The sequence below is a fragment of the Ahaetulla prasina genome, chromosome 4 (assembly GCF_028640845.1).
Source record: "Ahaetulla prasina isolate Xishuangbanna chromosome 4, ASM2864084v1, whole genome shotgun sequence".
Taxonomy (NCBI): Eukaryota; Metazoa; Chordata; class Lepidosauria; order Squamata; family Colubridae; genus Ahaetulla; species Ahaetulla prasina.
In genome coordinates, this window is record NC_080542.1 from 101,385,082 (window position 1) to 101,409,127 (window position 24,046).

The 24,046-nt window shown below is 37.9% G+C and overlaps 1 protein-coding gene across 5 annotated transcripts in view; it reads left to right on the forward strand.

The window, feature by feature from the left end:
• The window catches only part of COLQ (collagen like tail subunit of asymmetric acetylcholinesterase), a 66,516-nt gene extending 47,882 nt beyond the window's left edge, over nucleotides 1–18,634 (forward strand). For all 5 annotated transcript variants that reach the window (XM_058179848.1, XM_058179850.1, XM_058179851.1 and 2 more), the window contains 5 exons: nucleotides 5,957–6,093; nucleotides 7,113–7,232; nucleotides 8,826–8,946; nucleotides 10,588–10,690; nucleotides 16,713–18,634. In XM_058179848.1, the coding sequence (XP_058035831.1) occupies nucleotides 5,957–6,093; nucleotides 7,113–7,232; nucleotides 8,826–8,946; nucleotides 10,588–10,690; nucleotides 16,713–16,782 (551 nt within the window). In that variant the 3' untranslated portion in view covers nucleotides 16,783–18,634. The remainder of the gene's footprint in view (nucleotides 1–5,956; nucleotides 6,094–7,112; nucleotides 7,233–8,825; nucleotides 8,947–10,587; nucleotides 10,691–16,712) is intronic.
• The last annotated feature ends 5,412 nt before the right edge of the window (nucleotides 18,635–24,046 follow it).

The window sequence follows — 24,046 nt, forward strand, 5'->3', positions numbered from 1 at the left end:
ACTAATGAGAACAAGCTACAAGTGTTAAGAAAGAAACAAACAAGCTAGTCAAGGAGATGCAACATATTCTTATCTAAAGATGTTTGTCTTTTGTCATGTCTAATGAAAGCAAACAAAGCTTTATAATACATAAATTACCTTTGTTGTTTCATATGTTGCTTTCGGATATACTTATCATATAATAAAAGTATGTACTGTACCCAGGGGGTTTGCAGGGGTTCAGGAGAACCTCTAACTAAGATTCTGTGCAGTTTGGAGAACCCCAAAATCTCACATCTGGCTGGCCCTGCCCACCCCTTCCACTCCTCCCAGGAGTTCCCATGTGGCCTGTTTTGGATGCTGGTAAATGCATGGTGCGCACGGAGGCTCAGGGAGGGCTGAAAACTGGCCTACCAGAAGTTCGGGAAGGTTCAGGCCTCCAGAGAGCCTCTGGAGCCTAGGGAGGCTGTTTTCGCCCTCCCGGAGGCTTGAAGAAAACCTCCAGAGCCCAGGGAGGGCAAAAATGTCCCCCACCCGCCGCCATGGTGCAGGAGATCGACTAGCCACACCCAGCATGGCCATGCCCACCCAGCAACCGGGCAGAGAATCCCTTGCTAAAATTTTTGAAGCCCACCCCTGACTGTACCCTATGTAAAAACTTGACCCATCTTAATAAACATTTTTTTTCTTTGCCTGAAATACTTGTGTTAGTATCAGGAAGTGAAAAAGTCATTTTGCAAAGATATTAGGTGTTTTTCTCTCAAATTTAGGAACTCCCTGCCGACTCATGTGCCTAGGTTTTGGGGCAACAGCTGCAGCCCATGAAAAATGTAGGATGAATGAAACCATGATTAAAAACAGTTCAACTACAGCTTAGAACTGGAAGATGGGCAATATATGTAAAAGAGCATTGTTTGTTTCTTTGTTCAATTTATATAGCTCTCCATCTCGTGTTTTCATGACTAGGTGGCTTTCAGTAAAATACATAAAATACACAATATAACAAAATAAAAATAAATCACATAGTAGTCAGGCATTAGATACCAATCATTCACACAGTCAGGAGACAGGCTCTGTCCCACACTCAGGGCCCCAGATTTAATCACAAAGTCACGTTTTCAAGGCCTTATGAAATGCCAACAGGGATGGGACAGTACCTTCCTGCCATCAGGTAAGGAAGAGATAGTCCAATATGTATCCTGCTCTTGAAGGACTTTAAAGATGACAATCAGGACCTTAAATTGCACCTGAAAGCATACTGAAAACAAATCCACTTAATAGGATTAATGTATCACCTCTGTTTTTTTTGTTTTTTTTCTCCCCGCATTTATATTCCGCCCTTCTCCGAAGACTCAGGGCGGCTTACACTATGTTAGCAATAGTCTTCATCCTATTTGTATATTTATATACAAAGTCAACTTATTGCCCCCAACAATCTGGGTCCTCATTTTACCTACCTTATAAAGGATGGAAGGCTGAGTCAACCTTGGACCTGGTGGGACTAGAACCTGCAGTAATTGCAGGCAGCTGTGTTAATAACAGACTGCATTAGTCTGTTAGCCACAAGAGGCCCCTTGAGTAACTACACTAATAACTTCCCATGCTCCTGCATTCTGCACCAGTTGGAGCTTCCAAATACTCTTAAAGCATAGCTGAGTATAAAATAGGGGTGTCAAACTCAAGGGCCAAGGGGCAGATCTGGCCCACGAAATGCTTAGATCTGGCCCGTGGGGCTGCCCTAGAAACAGCAAAGGATTGGCCCATGATGCCTCTGTCAACAAAAATTGAGCTAAGGAGGGCCACGTACGGTCCTCCCAGGTTCCATTTTCAGCTGTGAAAGCCTCCTGCCTCCCTCTGCCAGTGAAAACAGAGCTCCATTTTCACTGGCAGAGGGCAGCAAGAGGCCTTCACAGCTGAAAATGGAGCTCTGGAGCCCATTTTTGCTGGCTGAGTGCTCGGGCCACCACAGATGCCTCCGACACAAGTGATATGCCATGCCCACCCCGGCTCCCAAGGTCAAACACAACCCTGATGCGGCCCTCAATGGAATCAAGTTTGACACCCCTGGTGTAAAACATTGCAATATTCCAGTCTGAAGATCGCAAGGGCATGAGTGACTATGAGCAAGGTTGCCCAATTCAGGAATGGGCACATATGATACATAACCCAAAGTTGCACAAAGACCCTCCTAGCTACGGGTGCCACCTGTTGTTCAGGTGGGAGCTACAACTCCAGTAAGATCCCATGACTGGGCACCGGCAGTGCTATCCTCACTGAGAACCTAGTATGGAAGGTTTATGCATGTATTCTCCAGTTTATTAGAATTAGCAGGAATATGTTTTCGGAGGTTTTCGTGGGTGTTTGTATGTAGGTCTTTGGTTATTCGGGTTTTCTCCCGCGTAAAATTGGAAGTGTCTTGGTGACGTTTCGCCAAGGTCTCACTCATCATCTTCAGGCTGGTGTCTTTGGCTTCGTGCTTCTTGAGCAAAGAGTGGTCGGAGCTGCCGTCTCTCTATAAATACTGGTGGGGAGGTGGGGAGTGTTGCTGTGGACCTTGGACTCGGAGCCAAACCAGGGCCCAGGATGTTGCATCACAGCCATCTGCTCAAGACATCACATCACAGAACTTCTGAGGCCACAACACCAAAACTCAGGAACAAAAGACCAGGACCACACCCACACAGGATGCTACGAAACAGCCAACCAATCTGCAAACACCCACTCCATCTACCAATCAGGATCCAACCAACCCGCTCACAGCAACACTCCCCACCTCGACCAATCTGCAAACACCCACTCCATCTACCAATCAAGATGCAACCACACAGCCAACCAACCCACTCACAGCAACACTATATCTTGGGGAGACCATAGAGCTTAGGGCATCTGGATGATTTCTCTCTGGGAATGATTCTTTGCTGGATTTCTTCGCTGATGGGGGAGGCTTTTATTTTGGATCTAGTGGTTTTTAGATACACAAAGAAGATACAGAAAGAAGGAACCCCACTCAGACCCATAGTCAGCTCCATAGGCTCACCTCTACAAAACCTAGCCAAATTTCTCGCCAAACAACTACAACCCTATGCAGAATCCTTCACCTCACACAGAAAAAACTCATTCCAATTCATAGAGATCATAAAGAAACAAAACTTACAGCCCAGCGATCTACTTGTGAGCTCCAATGTCATATCCCTCTTCACCCAAGTACCAAACAAAGAAAGCCTTAACAGCTATCCAAAACAAATATAACCCGCCCAAGCACATCCTAGATCTGATCAACCACTGTCTATCTAACACATACTTCAGCTATAACAGACAAAAATACAAACAATCAGAAGGAGCACCCATGGGATCACCCCTCTCACCTGTCATTGCAAACCTCTACATGGAACACTTTGAAACCCAAGCTCTAGAAAAATCTGATCACAAACCCAAACTCTGGCTCAGATACATAGACGACACCTTCGTAATCTGGCCACACGGGAAAGAAAAACTGGACAACTTCCTCATACACCTCAACAGCCTACACCCCAAAATACAATTCACCATGGAAACAGAAGCTAACAACCAACTTTCCTTCCTGGATGTCTTAGTCTACAGGAAATCTAATGGCTCCCTAGGACACACCATCTACCAGAAGAAAACACATACAAACCTCTATCTGCACGCACTCTCACACCACCACCCAGCACAGATCAACTCCGTAGCCAAGACACTCATCTCCAGAACAGCTTAGCTGATGAACAACACCTAAAAATCGAACTACACACTCTCACTGACGTACTAACATCCAATGGATTCCAAAGAAATAAAATTATCAAACTAATCCATAAAGAAACCCCAACTAAAATCCAAGACAGAGAACAAGAAAACGGCAAAACCCTCCTCTCATATATTTATTTATTTATTTATTTATTTATTTATTATTCAAATTTATATACCGCCCTATCTCCCGAAGGACTCAGGGCGGTTCACAGGCACATAAAAACATTTATATACAAATTAAGATAATCATTAAAAAACTTATTCTAATGCCCAGTTATTAAAAGATCTAAATATGAATATTAAAAAACCAATTTAAAAACCCCTATAAATTTAAAATCTAAGCCAGTCCTGCACAGATGAATAAATGTGTCTTGAGCTCGCGACAGAAGGTTCGGAGGTCCGGAAGTTGACGGAGTCCTGGGGGGAGTTCGTTCCAGAGGGTGGGAGCCCCCACAGAGAAGGTCCTTCCCCTGGGCGTCGCCAGACGACACTGCCTAGCTGACGGCACCCTGAGGAGTCCCTCTCTGTGAGAGCGCACGGGTCGGTGAGAGGTATTCGGTAGCAGTAGGCGCCACAGACAGAATCAGCAAGATCCTCCGCAAACACAACATCAAGACAGCATTCTGCACAAACCGAAAAATATCCACCATCCTGAACCACCACATACATCGTACAAGCTAACAGAAGAATAAGTGCATGCATTGAAGAACATAAAAACTCAGTCAGAAAAGAGGAACCAACTTCTTCCCTGGTCCAACACCTTAAAGCCAATTTAGAAAATAACTCAAAAGGCACCACAGACAGAATCAGCAAGATCCTCCACAAACACAACATCAAGACAGCATTCTGCACAAACCAAAAAATATCCACCATCCTAAGAAACCCCAAAGACAAAATTGAGTTAGAAAATTAAGGAGTATATGAAATCCCATGCACCGCCTGCCCCACCACATACATGGGACAAACCAACAGAAGAATAAGTGCACGCATTGAAGAACACAAGAACTCAGTCAAAAAAGAGGAACCAACTTCTTCCCTGGTCCAACACTTTAAAGTCACAGGACATGATATTGACTTTAAAAAGACCAGAACTATCGCCAAAACTGAACACTTTAACAACAGAATAATCAGAGAAGCCATTGAGATAGAAAAGCGCCCACACAGCATGAACAAACGAGATGATACCTCCCGCCTACCAGCCATTTGGAAACCCGCCCTTATTGACAAATGAGTCCCTAACATGAGGAATGACACCAGGCCCACACTCACGAGATCCACACAGGATGTCACCTCTGCACATCCACCCAGAAAGCAGACCCAAACCCACACTGATCATGAAGCATGACCAAGGACCAGAAGCCAGACCGCAGCTGCAACATTAGCCATTTCAAACCCCTCCAATCCATACATGCAGCAGACAGACACCCACTATGAAGATGTAGCACGACCACAAAGCCAAACAACAGCTATGCAGCTCACCAGCTCAAATCCTCCTGCAACACAAGAGCACAACCAAGCCCCCACCCAAACAGGACACACCCCCAGCCAATCAGAGCACAAAAAAACCCCATCCAATCAGAGCACAGCCAAGCTGCCACCCAATCAGTTCAAACCCCCACTAGCAGTTAAAAGGAAGAAACAGCTGCGATCACACATTGCTCCCAGAAGCACGAAGCTGAAGCCTGAAGATAACGAATGAGACTTCGTCGAAACGTCGCCAAGACACTTCCAATTTTACGCGGGAGAAAACCCCAATAACCAAACATCTACATAAATATATGTATATATAAGTGGAAGTGTCTTGGCGACGTTTCAACGAAGTCCCATTCGTCATCTCCAAGCTTCAGCTTCGTTCAGCTTTTGCCCCCAGAAGCATGAAGCTGAAGCCTGAAGATGACGAATGAGACTTTGTCGAAAGGTCGCCAAGACACTTCCAATTCTACGCGGGAGAAAACCCGAATAACCAAAGACCTACATATATATATATATATATATATATATATATATATATATATATATATATATATATATATATATATATATACATACATACATACACACATACATATATATACACACACACATATACATATACATTCAGCAATTGTGCATTATAAATATTAATGGTTGAGATTGCAGCTAAGACCCAGTTTTTTCTCATACAGTATGTCTATTTCAGAACTTCCTAATTTGACAATCTGATATTTTCTAGGGCAACTAATGGGGCCAAAGGGGGAAAGAGGATTTCCAGGACCTCCAGGGAAATGTCTCTGCAACTCTCAGCCAAATGTGAATGGCCCACCTTATGAGGAATCACTGTTTGGAGAGGTCTATTCTAAAGTACCTGCAGTAAGTGAGTTTGACAAGAATTAAGATGCCATATTATGTAATTGAAGCATGACTGGATTGCTTTGTTGAAAAACTGGGATAATTATAATAACTAAGTTAAATGCTTTTAAAGTATCACTCTTAAGACATGCAGATAATCTTCATTTACTGACTGCTCATTTAGCAATTATTTAAAGTTATGAGAGTATAAAAAAACAGCTTTTCAACCAATCCTTGAATGTACAACTATTGCAACTTTATGCAGTCATGTGTTCCCTATTTGTGTGCTTCCCAGCAGTCTTTCATTAAGCAGAGTTAATGAAGAACACAGAAGAAAAATAATAAGTTGCAGTTCCATGATGCCTCACTTAACAGTTGTGGTGGCTTGATTATTGACTGAATGGGAAGTGATGTTGTGAGTTCATTGTGATTTTCTGCTTAGCAACTATGCTGCTTAATGATGGAGTTGCCAGTACCAATTGTGATTGCTAAGCAAGGACTACCCGTACTTAGTTCTAGCAATTATTGGGTTAACAATGTCATGCTTTGCTTCTGAATGAAAATACATTTAATATTTAAATGATACATTTCAAGTACCATTAAATTACACATTTTCGCTGAATTTTTTGTCTCTTTGTCTATGATTGAATAGCACAGGAAGAGTATAATCCTATGTCGTTTTTACACGTTTTCCCTTATATGGAGTAAGCAAATATAAATTTGCACATTTATATATTCTTCATATTCCTCTTCCAATCTATTTTTCTTATAAAAATATGCTTACGATGTATAATAAGTTTACTTTTTCTACCCTTAATTAGAAAAGAGATAAGAATTTGAGATATTGTTGAATGATTTGACCACAGAATGCATTCAAATTCATAATATTTTTCTGAATTGGAGGGTCAGCTGGAAAGTTCCAAAATATTGATCCCAAGCTATTCAGATTTAGAATAATCTCATATATCTGTACTGCAATTTATTGTTTTACATAAATATGGTGATCTAGTCTCCCTCCTTTTTCTATTTGTAACTTTCAGATTTTTGTAGTGAATAATCAGGAAGACCTGGAAAGATTAAACACAGAAAATGCTCTAGCATTTCGAAGAGATCAGCGATCTTTATATTTTAAAGATACTTCTGGATGGTTTCCAATCCAGGTAAAAAGAGGAAGAAACAGTGTAATTTTGAAAGCATTTGATTTATTGATCTGTAAAAGACATACTTTTATGTGGTTTCGTACCAGATGTCTTCTTAGGTTTTTTTTTAAAGAAATGATAAGATACCACTTATTTTTTGTTAAATACATCTCAGTAAATTTTCTCCATGGGTAAATATGGCTGGTCCCTATTCTGTCTTCTGTAAGGGTCACAATTTGAAAGATGGGATCCAATTGTCTTTTAAATTATTTTTAATATTTCTTTTTAAAATTATCCTTGTAGTTGTATTTGTTATTTTGTGTTACTGTCTATTAATTTGTTTGCTTATTTATTTGCTTGTTTCATATATAATATTGGGCTATCCCAAGGGAAGATTAGCATAGTGATAAAATATACATATCAGTATCTGTATTTGTAATAAAATATCAATATCTAAGGCATACTGGAATTTAAGCTGTAGCCTTACTTATGAATAAATACCATTATATTTGTTTCTGATTTTATTCCTATCTACAAAAAAAAGTACATATGTGTTCTCTTGAGGTAGACAGTGAGATGCAAAATGCAGAACAGAATACAAAATCGTAAGCAAAAGATATTGGAGGAGCAATGAAAAAAAGAGACGGAGGGAAGAAGAAAGAAAAGAAATAATAACCACATCTAATTTATTGCTACTGTATTCACTATACCTTCCTATACTTGTGTATCCTTGCAAATCATCTTGCTTTCACCATATTGTTTCCTAATTTCACACATTGCGTTTTGTTCTTTAAGAGGAATTGATGGACTTTACTTATTCATAACTAAAGCATTGAACGGAATTCAGTTGGTCTGATAGATTGATTGATTGGTTAATTGATTGATTAAGCCTGGATCCAGCAACGTAATATTGCATGACAAGCATCTATATTTTGTATATATTAATGTTTTTTTAGTCTTGCTGTATCTTGTCCAGAGTCACTTGTTTGTGAAATAGACAGCTATATAAATTTGAATGGCCAGCATATAACTAATAACATCATGTCTGTATTTTTTCTTAGATGTCATGCTTTAGGTAATTGATTCATGAAAAAAAAGCTTTGGCAATATACTCCTTTATATGAGATGGTGTAGGGTTTCCTGCCTGGGCAGGGGGTTGGACTAGAAGGCCTCCAAGGTCCCTTCCAACTCTGATGTTATGTTATGTTATATGTACAGTATGGTTTACATTCTACTTTGGATATACATTTTTATCACAGCCTCCCTCCCCCAATAACTGGTACAGGATTCCCAAGATACACTTAGTTGAATATTTCCAGAATACTGGTTAAAAAAGAATCCAATAAAAGATAATACCACTATCTGCTTTCTAGCCACAATATGTCACCAATATCTATTTTTTTCAGATCAGTAAGGATGGTATTGGTTGCATTTTATCAAAAGGAATTGAGTAGCCACCTTTTCAAACTAATTTATTAAAAGGTGTCAGGTTTTATGAACTATAATCTCATGAAAACAATTACCAAACTCTTCCTTATTTTTGGCTACCATAGATTAAAATAGTCCTCTTCCTACAATGAACTCCATTTATATAATCTTCTTCTGTGTCAACAGCTAAAACCTTCCTATCCACTGGATCATCTGCTAGGAGATAATAACATCTGTGGAGATGGCATCATCCAAGATGGAGAAGAATGTGATGATGGCAACACCATTGTGACTGATGATTGTATAAGTATGTTTACTTCATTCATTTCTCAGTTTCTTATTCTAGTTTATATACAAACTATGGTAAAACACAGCATAATTCATACATGCAGTTGCATTTAGACACTAGTGTGGTGCAGTTTTTTAATATGATGATTATTAACCAATGACAGGATTTGTCTTAAAGAAATTGCTGGTGGAAATGCAGATGTTTAATGTGGGATAGGCAAGGCCAGTCATTGGAATTATTAGTATAAAAGCTTTCCGGGGAAACTGTTTTCTTTGAATACATTTCAGACTAATTCCAATTTCTAATTAGCAGCATCAGTATTTGTATAGTAATTTGAATACTGAAAACAGAACATAATATCAAATATCCTTTATGTAGCTATGACACTCCTTGGATTACGTTAGGCCAGTTTTTATTCCTGCTTTTCATTTTTCTTTCTTTTTTATTAAATAGTGTAGGGAAGGACAATCTGATACCTTCCAGATTTATTAGACTATGATTTTTACAATTGGACTGAATTTTTGTTAAAAATGTACCCCAAAAGGGTGAACATGGATTGAGGATTATAATCCAAACTATTTTCTTGGTTCAGAAGTCTCTGTTGAGATTATGCAAAATAACTAGCATCATTAAATATCTTGTTTAAATATAGAGAGTAAATAACACGGAGGAGAAAAAAATCTATGATTTCTTTCAAATTGCCAATAGCTAAGCAGGGCAATTCAACCCTCTTATGAACATTTTCTGACTAGTGACCAAACCCTTTCTTCTAGGGAGAGCCAAGCATTTTTGTATCACTGTAACAGTATCAAGGTCAGGCTTTTTTTGTCTCAAGATGGCTGAGTTACGCTAACAGGAAACAATATTAAATCTCTGCTGACCTTTGCTGCTGCACAGCAAATTTGGACATGCAGGAATATTACTCTCGGGTGAGAGAAGCAATATGCCACTGAAAATGCTGCCAGTTGAAAGGAAGACTTCAAAGTTTTATGTATGTTTGGGTCAGAATTCCTTTCTTTTGTGGGTAGTGATGACATATAATACACTTACATCACTTCAAATAATCACGATAAGCAATATTGATGTACAAATAATTTGAATTGATAAATTAATTATCAAAATAATTGGTGGAAATGCCTGTGCGTCTTATAGAGCAAATATTGCAGTGGGGGGGAGGGGGGTTGGTGTGGTGCCGATCAGCTGTTCTAGGTGGTAGAGATTGCCACCGCCGCTTATTGCTGCCGCTGCTGCCCATTCGCAGCAATTGGCAGCGAATGGGCAGTGGTGAATGGGCCGCGGCAGCAGCAAACAGACCGTGGTGAACGTGCTGTGGCGGTGGCAAAGGGGCCACAGTGAAAAGGCCATGGTGGTGAATGGGTGGCAGCGAATGGGCTGTACCAAATGGGCTGCAGAGGCAGTGAACGGGCCTCAGTGAATGTGGCAAACGGGCAGCGGAGGCAGAAGCAGACGCAGATTTTTTTTTCTTGTTTTCCTCCTCCAAAGCTAATGTGCGCCTTATAGTCTGGAGCATCTTATAGTGAAAAAAATACAGTAAATTCATACAAAGATAACTGATATAATCTAAGATATATTAATATAAAAATAACTATGTCTCCACAAAATAACATATATTTTTGTTTTCTATTTTGTAATCAATAGGATGCCACCATGCTTATTGTGGAGATGGCTATCGGCATGAAGGTGCAGAAGAATGTGATGGGAATGACTTCGGATACTTAACATGCAAAACATATCTCCCTGGGTATGATCATTTTAAAACTGAATTACAGAAGACATGTTTTGATTAAACAAATGTGAACTCAAAGGAAGAGGGAGGCAGTATAATTATTTCCAGGGAAGGGGAGGAGTAATTAGTAAGGGAGAGATAGTTGATTTAGAGAAAAGCTTCCTGAAGCCTAAAGAGCAAATCAAAATGAAATTCAACAGTGAAAAAAGTAAGGTTCTACATTTAGGCCAAAAAAACAAAATGCACCAGTACCGTATATGTGGTACCTTGCTCAATAGTAGTACCTGTGAGAGGGATCTTGGAGTCCTAGTGGATAACCATTTAGATATGAGCCAGCAGTGTGCAGCAGCTGTTAAAAAAGCCAACACAGTTCTGGGCTGCATAAACAGATGGATAGAATCAAGATCACGTGAAGTGTTAGTGCCACTTTATAATGCCTTGGTAAGGCCACACTTGGAATATTGCATCCAGTTTTGGTCGCCACGATGTAAAAAAGATGTTGAGACTCTAGAAAGAGTGCAGAGAAGAGCAACAAAGATGATTAGGGGACTGGAGGATAAAACATATGAAGAACGGTTGCAGGAACTGGGTATGTCTAGTTTAACAAAAAGAAGGACTAGGGGAGACATGATAGCTGTGTTCCAATATCTCAGGGGTTGCCACAAAGAAGAGGGAGTCGGGCTGTTCTCCAAAGCATCTGAGGGTAGAACAAGAAGCAATGGGTGGAAACTGATCAAAGAAAGAAGCAACTTAGAACTAAGGAGAAATTTCCTGACAGTTAGAACAATTAATAAGTGGAACGACTTGCCTGCAGAAGTTGTGAATGCTCCAACACTGGAAATTTTTAAGAAAATGTTGGATAACCATCTGACTGAGATGGTGTAGGGTTTCCTGCCTGGGCAGGGGGTTGGACTAGAAGGCCTCCAAGGTCCCTTCCAACTCTGATGTTATGTTATGTTATGTTATGTTATCTTCTGTATTTGCTTAGAGGTGATAAGAAAGATTGATTTCATCCTAAATCAGTAGTTGTAGAGAGATAGTGAAATGAGTCTGCAAAATTATTCATTCGCCTCTGATTACTTGGAAAATAAAGAAGAATTAAATTCTGAAGTGAAAAAAATTGTAGGAGTAATTGTGTTCTAGAGATAGTTGCATATCACCAGGAATATTTGATCTTGTTATATAGACACACACAAAGATATATGCATAGACACAGATCACTTCTCGTTTCCTTAGTTCTCAGACAACTGTGGAATTCTCAGATAACTGAAGGACAAAAAATTGCTGAGAAGGGTGGCAGGGTCCTCAAATTTGTCACACTCTAGAATTGGAGAAAATTAATCAGAAAAAAAAAACAATCTTAGGTTTAAATTTGCTTTTGTTTGAACTGAAATTGTATTGGCTAGTTCAGCAAGCCTCCAACACTTTTAGCCTCCTAATGCTTTTACCCCAAGCATTGGGAGGAGATTAGATGCACATTAGAACTAAATGGTGCCAGATTTTTGTTGTTTTTTTTAGTTGAATTTTATAGTTTTAAGGATTTTATCCTTCTTTAAATTTTTGATTGTGTGGGAAGAAATATCCATTTGGTTCAGTTCCAAGCTGGGAGAAAGTCACTGGAAACATGGAGGCTGATTGGAAAGATGATTTATTGATGAAGCAGAACCACATGTGATTCTGGGCAGCTGACAAAATGGAGTTGAAAGTGGATGGGGTTTTATACCTTCTTTGAGCTTTGTATTTGAGCTTCCTGTTCCTGTGCAAGAACATGTTCTTTAATATTCCGTTGGCTGTTGTCAGATTCCTATGGGATCATGGAGTGGTTATGTATGGGTCAAAGCTGGCTCTATAGGCAAAAGAAGAAATGCAAATCCTATGTGTTTGTCTGAGCTAATATGGTCAACCTCTGGCTTATTGTTTATCTGAACTCCCAGATTGCTCCGGGGGTAATGCAATGAAGGGGCTTGTGTTCTGAAAGGGTGCTGGGCAATTCCTATTGTGACTAATGGCTTTCATCCTGTGTTGGATCTTGGGTGAGGGGCTGCTTTCTAATCCTACCATTCTGCTAGGGAGTTTTGAAATATCGTTGAAATATGGATTTCTGCCTGCAATATTTGCTTTGCTAATGAATAGAGCCATCTAGATCAGGCCTTTCCAACCTTGACAACTTTAAGACTTGTGGACTTGTGAATTCCTTTGCTGGCTGAGGAATTCTGGAACTTGAAGTCCACAAGTCTTAAAATTGTCAAGGTTGGAGACTTCTGATCTAGATAGTTGGCTTCTTTTTTTTAAATAAGCTCTTTATCTCTTTAAGTTCTGGCATCTGCTGTGGGCTATTAAGAAAAGGTGGGGGCTGCTTTCTATCTTTAAGAGCATGTGTCTAATATTTCCCAAAACATTTCATACTTGGGGGGGGGGCTTTCCACAATTGATTGCTGCAGAAAGTTAATTGAAATAAGGGCAACTACATAATTTTTATAACAATAAAAATATTTTAAAAGACTGAAGGCAAAATAGTGATATTCAAAATATGGAAGAGTCCACATCCAAAATTAAAAATGACAATTGATTATATTTGTTTAGTTAATTAAATCCAGTCTAAACTAAACATTAAATGTATAGTTAATTAAATCCAATTAATGATTTCAGTAAATGCATTTCAGTTCTTTTATTGTTTGGTAGCATTTGAGTGGGCTCCAGGAAATGGACTACAGCTTTGGAGTGGAGAAGGCATGGTGTTACAGATTTACTTTTGTGTGGCCTCCTAAATATGAATAGATATAAAGGCAATGTAACATACATAATAACAGAGTTGGAAGGGACCTTGGAGGTCTTCTAGTCTAACCCCCTGCCCAGGCAGGAAACTCTACACCATTTCAGACAAATGGCTATCCAACATTTTCTTAAAAATTTCCAGTGTTGGAGCAATGAGACCATCTTCTCGTTCCCCAACTACTTTTGAATGTTGTTCCATGCTGCTTGGAACATTTCTAAGAAACAAAAAAGAACTACTGGTACATACAAGTAGTTCTCAGCTAATGTTACAATAGTGCTGAACAAGTTTTACTTACAACAGTTCCTCAATATTGTGTGTGTTGTAGCACCTCTACCATCACATGATAGTGATTTGGGCACTTGGCAACTGACTAGCATTTATAATGGTTGTAGCATCCTAGGATCACATGTCTGCCATTTAGAGCCTTCCCTGCCAGCTTCCCACAAGCAAAGTCAATGGGGGAAAAACAGGAATGGTACCAAGTTGCTTCTGCTCCTCTTGTTTTTTCTCTTGAGGAACTCCATTATGGAGTATGAGATCATTGCCTGCTCTTGCGAGTCACATCCCACCTCCAACTGTGTTTGCCCCAGGCCACAGCATCTATCCCCTATGTATTTTCACTCCGTAGCACTTATCCACTCACCATCCTACTTGTAGATTGCCTAAGATGATTGTGACTTGCAACTTCCTGCTGATAACTTTGCTTGTTGGAAGCCAACAGGAAATCTTAAGACATGGTCATGGTCATGTGACATCCTCACTTAACTACCTATGATCCTCACTTAATGATTGCAGAGAAGACTGCCAGGATCACATGACATCCCACTATATGACTGCATCTTGTCCCAATTATTGTGAAATCTATTACTAATTACAACCTTTGAGTAGGAAACATAATTTGGTCCCTTTTTTATGTCCAAATAGAGAACATGTTTACTATTGAGAACTCCTCTGTTCACTTCATCTAGACTCCACAACAACATCTACATACAAAGATCCATCTTACTACTAAGATAGTAAAATTTGTTTTGAAGGCTTTCTTGACATTCATTAGCAAATTGTTGAGACAGTCCAAACATGAACATAAAGTCATGAATTACTAAAATTTAATAAAAACAACTTTTATTATAGGTTTCAGTACCAGAATCTGCAAATTTGAATATCTCTTCTTTCCTGCCCTTGATCTTCAAGAAAATTAGGCAGGATAAAATTGGAATAAAAAATTCTCCTCCTCCTCTTCCAAAAGGTTATTTTTTTATTTCTCCAGTTCCTCATCATTTGCATAATTCAATAAATACAAATACTAATACTGGAATTTTCTCCCAAAATATTGCTGTGGTTCTTCCCAGTAAGATACTTAACTCGGATCTTTGCTTGCTTGCACTCTGACTTGTATGTATTGGAACAACCAGTTTTCTTTAGTCAGCAACCTTTTTACCTACAGTGGCTGTTGTTCTGCATGCTGTCAAATGCTCTTGCTATTTTACGGGAAGCATTTAATTTGTAAATGAAATTATCTGCAGAGCCCTCGTGGGACATTTTAATTGGCAGAAATAAGAAAGATAGCTCTGCCAAAACTCAGCTGAGTCGATGGCCTGTATCTAATTGTAACTTGCCGTAGCACCATGTCCTGCTGTTGATTCATTTTGAAAGGCAAATGATTGTATGTACATAATTGATGCAAACCCTGAAAAAGATTATCTACAGATAGTGAAAATTAAAAAAACAGGGCTTCAATTCCAGGAGACCCTCTTGGGAAATTTCCAGAAAAATTCCAGAATTTTTCATCTGCAGGCTGCCCTGTTTATTACAAGAGCTTACAGCACATCTAGATGATTTTGTAATCCTTCAACCTATATTTTGTAATCCTTAGCAATTTACATTTTATCAGCCATTGATTGTTTCCTTGCTTCCTTCTACGGAATCCACTCTGACAGAAAAACCTGGAAGAGAAATGGAAGTATAAAAGGCATAACACCTACACAGAACTTCACTCCTCTTATTTTATTTCTTTTCTTTTCTTTTCTTTTTTAAATCCCACCTTTATTACTTTGTAAGTAAGTTGTGATAGCAAACATACCTAAATTCATCCCCTTATTTTCCTCATAACAACAACCCTTTGAAATGGGTTAGGCTAAAAAGGAGTCATTAACACAAAGTAGCTCAGCTGACTTTCATAGTGAATATAGGACTAGAACTCACAGTCTCCTGTTTTCTAGACCAATACCTTAATCACTGCACCAGATTTTAGTAGTATGTATTGTAAAGTGACCAGATTTCAGCGATGGCAAAGCGGGACACCATTGACGGGCAGGGGGGGGCTGCGTATGCGCGCTGAGTCTCGCCACCTGGCTGAAGGAGGAGGAGCGGCTGCTTCTTCTTGGCTCTTCCAGGCAGGCTCGGCTCTCCTCTCGGCTCTTCCAGGCAGGCTTGGCTCTCCTCTCCTCTCGGCTCTTCCAGGCAGTGGGCGATCTTGCGCCCCCTTCTCTGCCACTCCCCCTTCTCCGCCTCCTCCTCCTCCTCTTGCGTTGCCGCCTCCCATTTTCAGAATTGGAGTGGAAAAAAAATCGGGACTTTTTTGAAATGCCGCTGGACGCGGGACAAATTATTAAAAAGCGGGACTGTCCCGCCAAAAGCGGGACGTCTGGTCACTATAATGTATCGACAATGCTTGATTAGGAACTTCTCCAAAATAGTGGAACGATGGATATAATTATTGCCAATAGTAGATTATTTTAAACTAGAAACAGGACTTATTTTGCATTATCTTATAACAATTTTGTTTCTTTGTACAGAGAACGAATTCAGAACCAATTCTTAATATCTTTAAATTTTATTTAGTCTAAGGGATCAGAACTGTTTGATTGAGCACAATTTTCTTCCAGTTTGAATGAAATATTTGCTATGTACAAGATAACTTTCAGTTTTCTTTTTAAGTCTTCATTTTAAATAAAATTAAGCTTTCTTAAGTGTGCTATGAGTAGGAAAATAGGTACAAATGGAAATAGCCAATGCACACAATACATCAATTACAAAAAGCAGCTTTGCTTGGAGCAGCTTAATTCCAATGACAATATCGTTAATACCATCAGACAAGAACTTCTTCCTATTCCAGGTCTTTGGGAAGGACTCAATAAGTAGACAAAAATGGCAAGTCTAGTCTAAATTTGTGGCTGACAGTGCAGTGAACTGTAATAAATAATATCATTTAAATTATAATAAATAATGTATATGTCATGTCTGCCTTATTTTTTCTCCTAGGTCTTATGGAAAATTACGCTGCACTTCTTACTGTTATATTGACTCTACAGATTGTAGGTATTTTACATGAAAAGTGAGTGGTGAGAAAGGAGTAACCTATATATGACATGCATGCATCAGGTGCTACATTACTATCATCAAACCAAGACTGGAGGCTAGAGAAACAATCAACGCTGCAACAACCATTGTCATGTTGCCATGATGATTGGAGATAAGTGATAATTGCCTGATCACAGTGGAAGAAAATCGAACCATCCTTTCCTGTCTTAATAGAAAACATCCAGTGACAGTAAGATTCAAAATTTGCCTTTTTCATGACTGGCTGAAGAAATTTTCCTGTGTATCAAGAACAAAAACAAACCAAAGGAATACTATATTTGACTTCATACTGTTAGGTTATTAAAATACAATAATACCTCAATTTAGCACTGTTAGTTCTTCAAATAAGCTCTTCAAGTTTTCTTAACAAGACTTTTCCAGGATAAAAGCAAATCATAATCTGTTGGCAGTGTTTATAAGGAGACTTTTGCTTTTGTTTTTTAATTATTATTACAATGTGAAATTTGTACATGCTTTAGCTGCATGAATTACGTGGAAACACTTTGTTTGTTGATTTGGGCAATTTAAGCTGCAGCCCAGTGCTCTCTAATGTTATATTAAATATCACCAAACTCATTATGATTTAACTTCTGTTCAGATATGCCCAACTAAGAGCTAAAGCGAAATAAAGACTAGTTTTAGTTTAAAAAAAATAAACCCTACATTAAAACAAGAGAGATGCAATAAGATTAAATCATACTTGCTGACAGTTTAAATGGGACAATTAGGAAGGTACCACATTTTCTGGCTAATAACACCAATGAAATAGATAGACACTGTTCAGAATCCTAGGAATAGGATCAGCTTCTGATGCTGAAAGAAATAATGCCTTGAGCTCATATTCCAGTCAGCTAGAGCCAACATGGCCAATAGATGAGTAATGTTGGAAAGTACAGTTCAGCGATTTCTGAAAGTCTGCAGCACATTGTATTTAAAAACTAAGGACTCCTATGCAAGTTTGTTCAGATGCTAGTTTCATGTCTAGTGTGTCTAAACATTCAGGAAACTGTGGTTAGAGTTGTAGTCAGATTTCCTGCAAGTCCAGAACAGTAGCTCAGATGGAGCAAGCTAGTGAATATTCTTCCATGCATTGTATTCATGAAAATATTTGGAAATAATAAGATCCTAACTGAATTCATCTAAAATATACACTGTTACACCTACCACTGCGTTTGAAAAGCTGAGTTGCATTAATGATAATTGTTGAGAAACTTTCAATCAAACTTTAATTCTGGTTTATTTGCCAGGAAATGTTAACTGCTCACTTTTATTGATTTCCAGTCTGATAATTGCTTTCCAGTATCAGCTTTGTATAACATTATATATGATTGTGTATATATTCCTATTTGTACAGCTTAGTCTAAATGCTGTATAGATTTTATATGTATATAAATGGCTGTTCTTTTCCTATTTTTTAGAAAAAAAATTATCAGCATTTAGAATATTATTTACTTTATAGCAGACATTAAAAAGGAAATTTTGCATTGGAAATATGCTAAGATCAAATTGAAACTTTAAATGCAGGTAGATTAATTTTTCATTTAGCGAAATACCAGTTCAAATTAAAATAATTAAGACAGGCCACTCTTTTCCTGCTATTATTGATCCAAAATATATGTTTGAAATGCATGAAACTTGTAAAACATTGGTTACTGTTATATTCTGCTTTTTCTGTAGATATTAAATACAGAGGACAGCACACAATTATAATAAAATTAATCTAACAATTATTCATCCTTTTTACCATAGATATGTAGATTATTTTATGTCTGCATGTGTATAGTATTGTAAAAATATTTTTTTAAATAAAAACCATTCCATTATTCAGATTAGTGCTCCTTTATCTGAATTTTTTGTATTGATTTCCCACCAATCTGGAATTTTACCAGATGTGCTCAATTACATCTTTAGTCATGCAGAATCACCGGCTGGCTATACATGCTGTATTTTAACACCTCTGGAGGATTCTACATTGCAGAAGACTTGTTTACATTTTAATAAAACTTCTGGGCACAATCCCATGAATGTAAGGTGTGCCAAGGTCACTTAGGTTCTGTGGTACAACTTTTCACATGCTTTTTAATTGTGTTCTCAAGTTGCATTCAAGCAGAATTCAGTGTGTCAAATCTATTGTGAATTTACCCAACAGCTATAATAATCCATGGTTGTGGATTGTCCCCAGTGACTATCATATGCTCAGGGTGGGGTGCTCAGAAGGCTATATTTGAACTATAACTGCTTTCTTTAGGGTTAAATCGCATGTCCATGACTGTATTTCAAGTCCATGGCTGCATTCTCTGAACCTGTTCCAATTTCTCTGAATCCTTTTTAAGATTGCGATACCCACATTGGGCTATTCACTATTCAAGAAGAGGTCTGATTAGTGCAGAATACAAAGAAACTCTTTCTTCTGATATGGAAATTATCGCTGGAAACAATCTGCATTTGAGTAGGACTAATTTATCTTCACTCAAGGGTTAGCTCCAATTCAAGGCCTTGTATTCTTGTTAAGATGATGTAAATTTGGGAGAAAACATAATCAATCATTGGCAAGAATATGTTGTAGAATTTCAAGCTGTCTTGAAAACTCTTGCTGCAATGTAAGGACATTCCAGGAAGGCATTTCATTTAGAACAAAAGTACATAAAACTGTCATTTTATGATGCTACTGGCCAGAAGATGAAATGGAAAAAGTAACTTTCAATGTAAAATCTCTCTCTAGTCATCAGTTTTGAATTATGGATATGTATCTAAAATCTACTAAGAAATCACATTATTTATTTGGCATAGAAAAAAAAGTCACTCTGGAAAAAATATTACAGAGTTAAAAATATAAATTGGATTTCTCCTCCTCCCGTTCCAGACTTTTCTTTTCATTTCAAAGTTTCATTTATTATTGCATTTATCTATGTATTATCATTAGTGAACTCCAGCAGTCTTCTCTTCCCCATTTCTCATTTCTCTGTTGCTGTTTGGCAAAATTTCAAGTTCTAAGAGGCTGTAGCAAAAAGTCTTGTGGTATGTTTTGATTGCATTTGTGATCTCTGAGCTAGTTAAGACTGATGTCATTTTGTTCAGAAAACAAGATGCTATCTCTGATAGGGTCTGCTAACTGGGATTATATTAAGGGAATGCACTCCTACTGGAAATTACATCATGGATTTTTAAAATTAGGTGGGTTTTTTTAAAGAACCAAGATTTTTTTTTCAAAGATTATATTTATGCACAAACAATCTACTCGTCTGCTGATATTTTTATGTTTTTAAGTATTTGGCCCCATAGGTAGGTTTATTTTGGCTTGATTTTCAAGAGGTGTAAGTAGAATGGGAATTAATGAAGTGTATATTACCATCAATGCTTACTACTCTATTCCCAGACACATAATTGTATTTTGGGCATTGACAACCAGATTTGTTTACAATCAATTGCAGCATTTTGCAGGCATGTGACTGCAATTTTTGACATCTTTGCTGGTTTGAGACTTTCCACAGGCAAAGTATGCAATTTAATTTTGTTCTCTATTATTTGATAAAACTTAAGAAATATGTATGTGCAACTCTAATGTCCTTGAAAAGAAGCAAATCAAGAACAATAAATGCAAACAATAAACCATGGTGAACTTTCTAGGTCCTGTAAAAATATCTGACAGTATGTGTATGCTTTTTCTATGGAGTCCCAAAATTACAGAACATACAAAAAAGCACTAACACCCGAGCACCTATTCACCCACACTGCTCTCATGCTACCTTTTAGTATAATGCTACATTTTTGTAGGAAGGAATGACACGATGCTTTCCCGCCCGTCAGAATCCACTTGCAGTGAGTGCTTTTAGATGGCTACTTAAATTTGATCTGTGCATCTGTCCCATGCTATTTGCTCTATTAAAGAAATATGGCTTTTTCCTTTTGGAATCCTGAAAGTTATCAGTTATCTGTTTGATTTCTGGACAGTCTACTACAACTTATCAGTTCAAGGAAGCAGCCTGTTTCCTAAGGACATCAACTGTGGCACAAGAGAAATCTGTTATTTTTATTTATTAATTTTATTTAAATAATTAATACAGCCACTCAAAGTGACACACTATGACTTCGAATTGATTGAATAGATTGGCCTGCTTAGCAGCCTATAGACCTCAGCTTAGAACAACGAAGCTATAAAATAGAGAGATCCTGTGAGAGTAGAATTTTGAATGTCGGCATACATCTGAATAGATAGAAGAACATAATTGATCCAAATGTATTTAAACTTGCAGTGTAAAAGCTTGGTAAACAGAGGGCCTGGTGATCTGGAAACCCTCAACTGGGAAAATATTTGTATCCAGCTTTCCTTGTCACACAATCACAGATGGAAGGTTTATTTTCATTTGCTGTCTGCCTGCTCTTGGCAGGAACAAGAGGTTAAATTAGCAATGCTATTCAGCTGAATAAATACAAACTGGACAATATCCTATTAGCGTATGGAATAACAAAAAACACAGCTGGAAAATGTTTAATTAATCTTTACATACTAAAAAGTATGCACAAAAGCTTTAACAAGTCGGGGTTTCACCCAAAACCATCCTACTTATAGTCTACTAATAAAGTTAACTGAAAATTATATAGTACTCATTCACTACGAGAAAACAAATGAAATAAAACCCTATAGCAGGGATCCCCAAACTTGGCAGCTTTAAGACTTGTGGACTTCAACTCCCAGCATAGCTGGCTGGAGAATTCTGGGAGTTGAAGTCCACAAGTCTTAAAGCTGCCAAGTTTGAAGATCTCTGCCCTATAGGGTTGAAAGAGGGGACAACTGGACAGTCCAAAACCTAAATTGAACACCCCAAAACTCCTTGGGAAATGGTTTTGCTCATCCTACATTTCAGAAAAAATTGAACTACAATGAAGGAAAATGCTCGCAGCAGTCAGAAAAGAGATCTGAAATTCCACAGCTCCTACTTGGGAGACCCCATAAAATGCCATCATCACTTTACAGGGTAACTATTTCATTTTTCTCATTAACCATAAAATGGCTGTGATCAACTGAAACATTAATGGAACAGGTGGTATAAAGAACAGACCAATATGGAAAAAACCAAAATCTCTGCATGTTATCAAAGATTGCCTTTTCTGATACCAGCCTGTCATAGTTTTAAACTCATCAGACATCTCTTATGTAAACTGCTGATGATCACATCATCACTTAACCAGAAAGGTGGCTACATTAACTTAGCTTGTTGTGAAACCCCAATTAGTTTCTTTAGTTTATAGTTCAGTGCTTTGTGTAAGAATATGGGGTTAGATAAAATACAGTTCAGTTAATCAGAGGGGAATGCATCATGCCAATTCAGCCTATGTAACAAAGCCAGATGTGTGACTGAGGGTTCTCTCTCTCTCAGTCCTAGGAAGCAGCCAATGGCAAACCACTTCCAAAACAACCTTGCCAAAGAAACTGCAGGGACTTGAAAGTATTATTATCATCCCATTAAAAAAAGGAAGGAAGGAAGGAAGGAAGGAAGGAAGGCTTCTTTGGAAGAGTTTCCCATATGGAAAACATAATTCCCTTTCCCTTTTAATAGTAATTTTAGTAATGATTACAATTATAACAGTTAAAACTAATACAAAGGGAAAAAGAAAAAAAGAAGTCTCAGACAATAAATAAATCAACAAACAAACAAACAAACAAATAAGCAAGCCAGAATTGAGAGGGCACCAATAGTCAGCAAAGAAGCTGAAGAAACAGCCTGTCACTTTTAAATTCACTTTCAAATCATTCTCAATCTTACCAGATATAACTTGTTCCTAACACAGTCTATCTAGAGAGACAGAGACAGATACAAACTTCTGGGTTCCTTGTTCAAAAACATCCTTTGATCCCTCCAATGTTAAATTATTTTTCTTCATTCTATAATTGTAAGTTCAGTTTGGGTGAACGTACAATTATAATCTTTAGTTCCCCTCTAGTTCACAATTTGCATAACCCATTAGAAGGATTCTTTATAGTTAATACCAAAATCTTATTTCAAATTTATCTGGACCTTTAGTCCATTTGTGACTTTCCACAATCAAAGTTTGAATTATCCTTTTGCTATTTATTCCAAAAAAGGTTATTTTTTAAAAAAAATCTTAAATCTGTAATTAAAACTTCTTTTGCTAAGGATTGAAGATAACTCACAATGCTGTAAAATCTGATAGAAAGTTTCCTTTCTATCAGATTTTAGCTGAATAACTGAAAAACAGATAATAAGCAGTTTCCAAAAGAGACTAGAAAAGGAAGTATTACCCTTTCAAAGATGCCAACCAAATTCCCATGGAATAGAATCTGGTGCCATATTGGATTATTTGATCAAAAACCATTTGTTCAGGAATTTTAAAAGTTAAACTTTTTTATGGGTGTATCTGTTATATGTAAATCTCAAATGTTATTGCTATTTGTGGTGTATTTATCTTCAGTTTCTTTTGTTTTATTTATAAACCACTTGGGTATCAGAAGATAAAAGAATATGTAAGAAATAGTCCCTGATCAAAAACATAAGAGACATAAATACTTTTGTTTAATGAGCAATAAGATTTGTGCTAAGGCAATGGGAAGAAGTTGTAAACATCCTATAGTACACCTCCTTCAAACTGCAAGAAGGCTCATATTTCAAGTCTCTCACCACATTTTACTTTCAGATAGCTTGAGAGAACCACTGTGGAATAGCCTACAATTTTCCATATTGTCAGCACTCTAGAATGGAAGGATTTCTCCTCTGAAAGGGTATATGTCCCCAGCACTCATTCTATCACATGCTAAATGTGGGCTTGAAGGACACATATTTAACAATCCTGACTTAGGCAGATGATCAGAAGTTTCCACACTTTATTTAGAGAGACATAAATTGTGGCAGTGTCCCAAAGTTTTCCATGGTTGATAATGTAGGCAATTCAAATTCTTAGCAAAATGGGAATCTGCTTTGCAAAATTGGAAAAGTCCCCCCCCCCAAAAAAAACTCCAAACTTGTATAAAAGGAGCAATTACAGGATTCTATTTTTTTGCCTACTACTTTTACATAAAGCTTTGCGGCTTGATGGCAATTTACTTAATATGATGGCGGGGGTGGGGGTGGGAAGTATCAGGTTCCCGGTTATATACCTGAGTTTACTGTCTTGGTTTCAAATTACAGGAAAGAATTGAATATTGAATTGTGACTTGGGGAGGAACCCACAGGATCCATCGGTAATGAATGACTTCTCAGTTGCATGAAGATTGTATG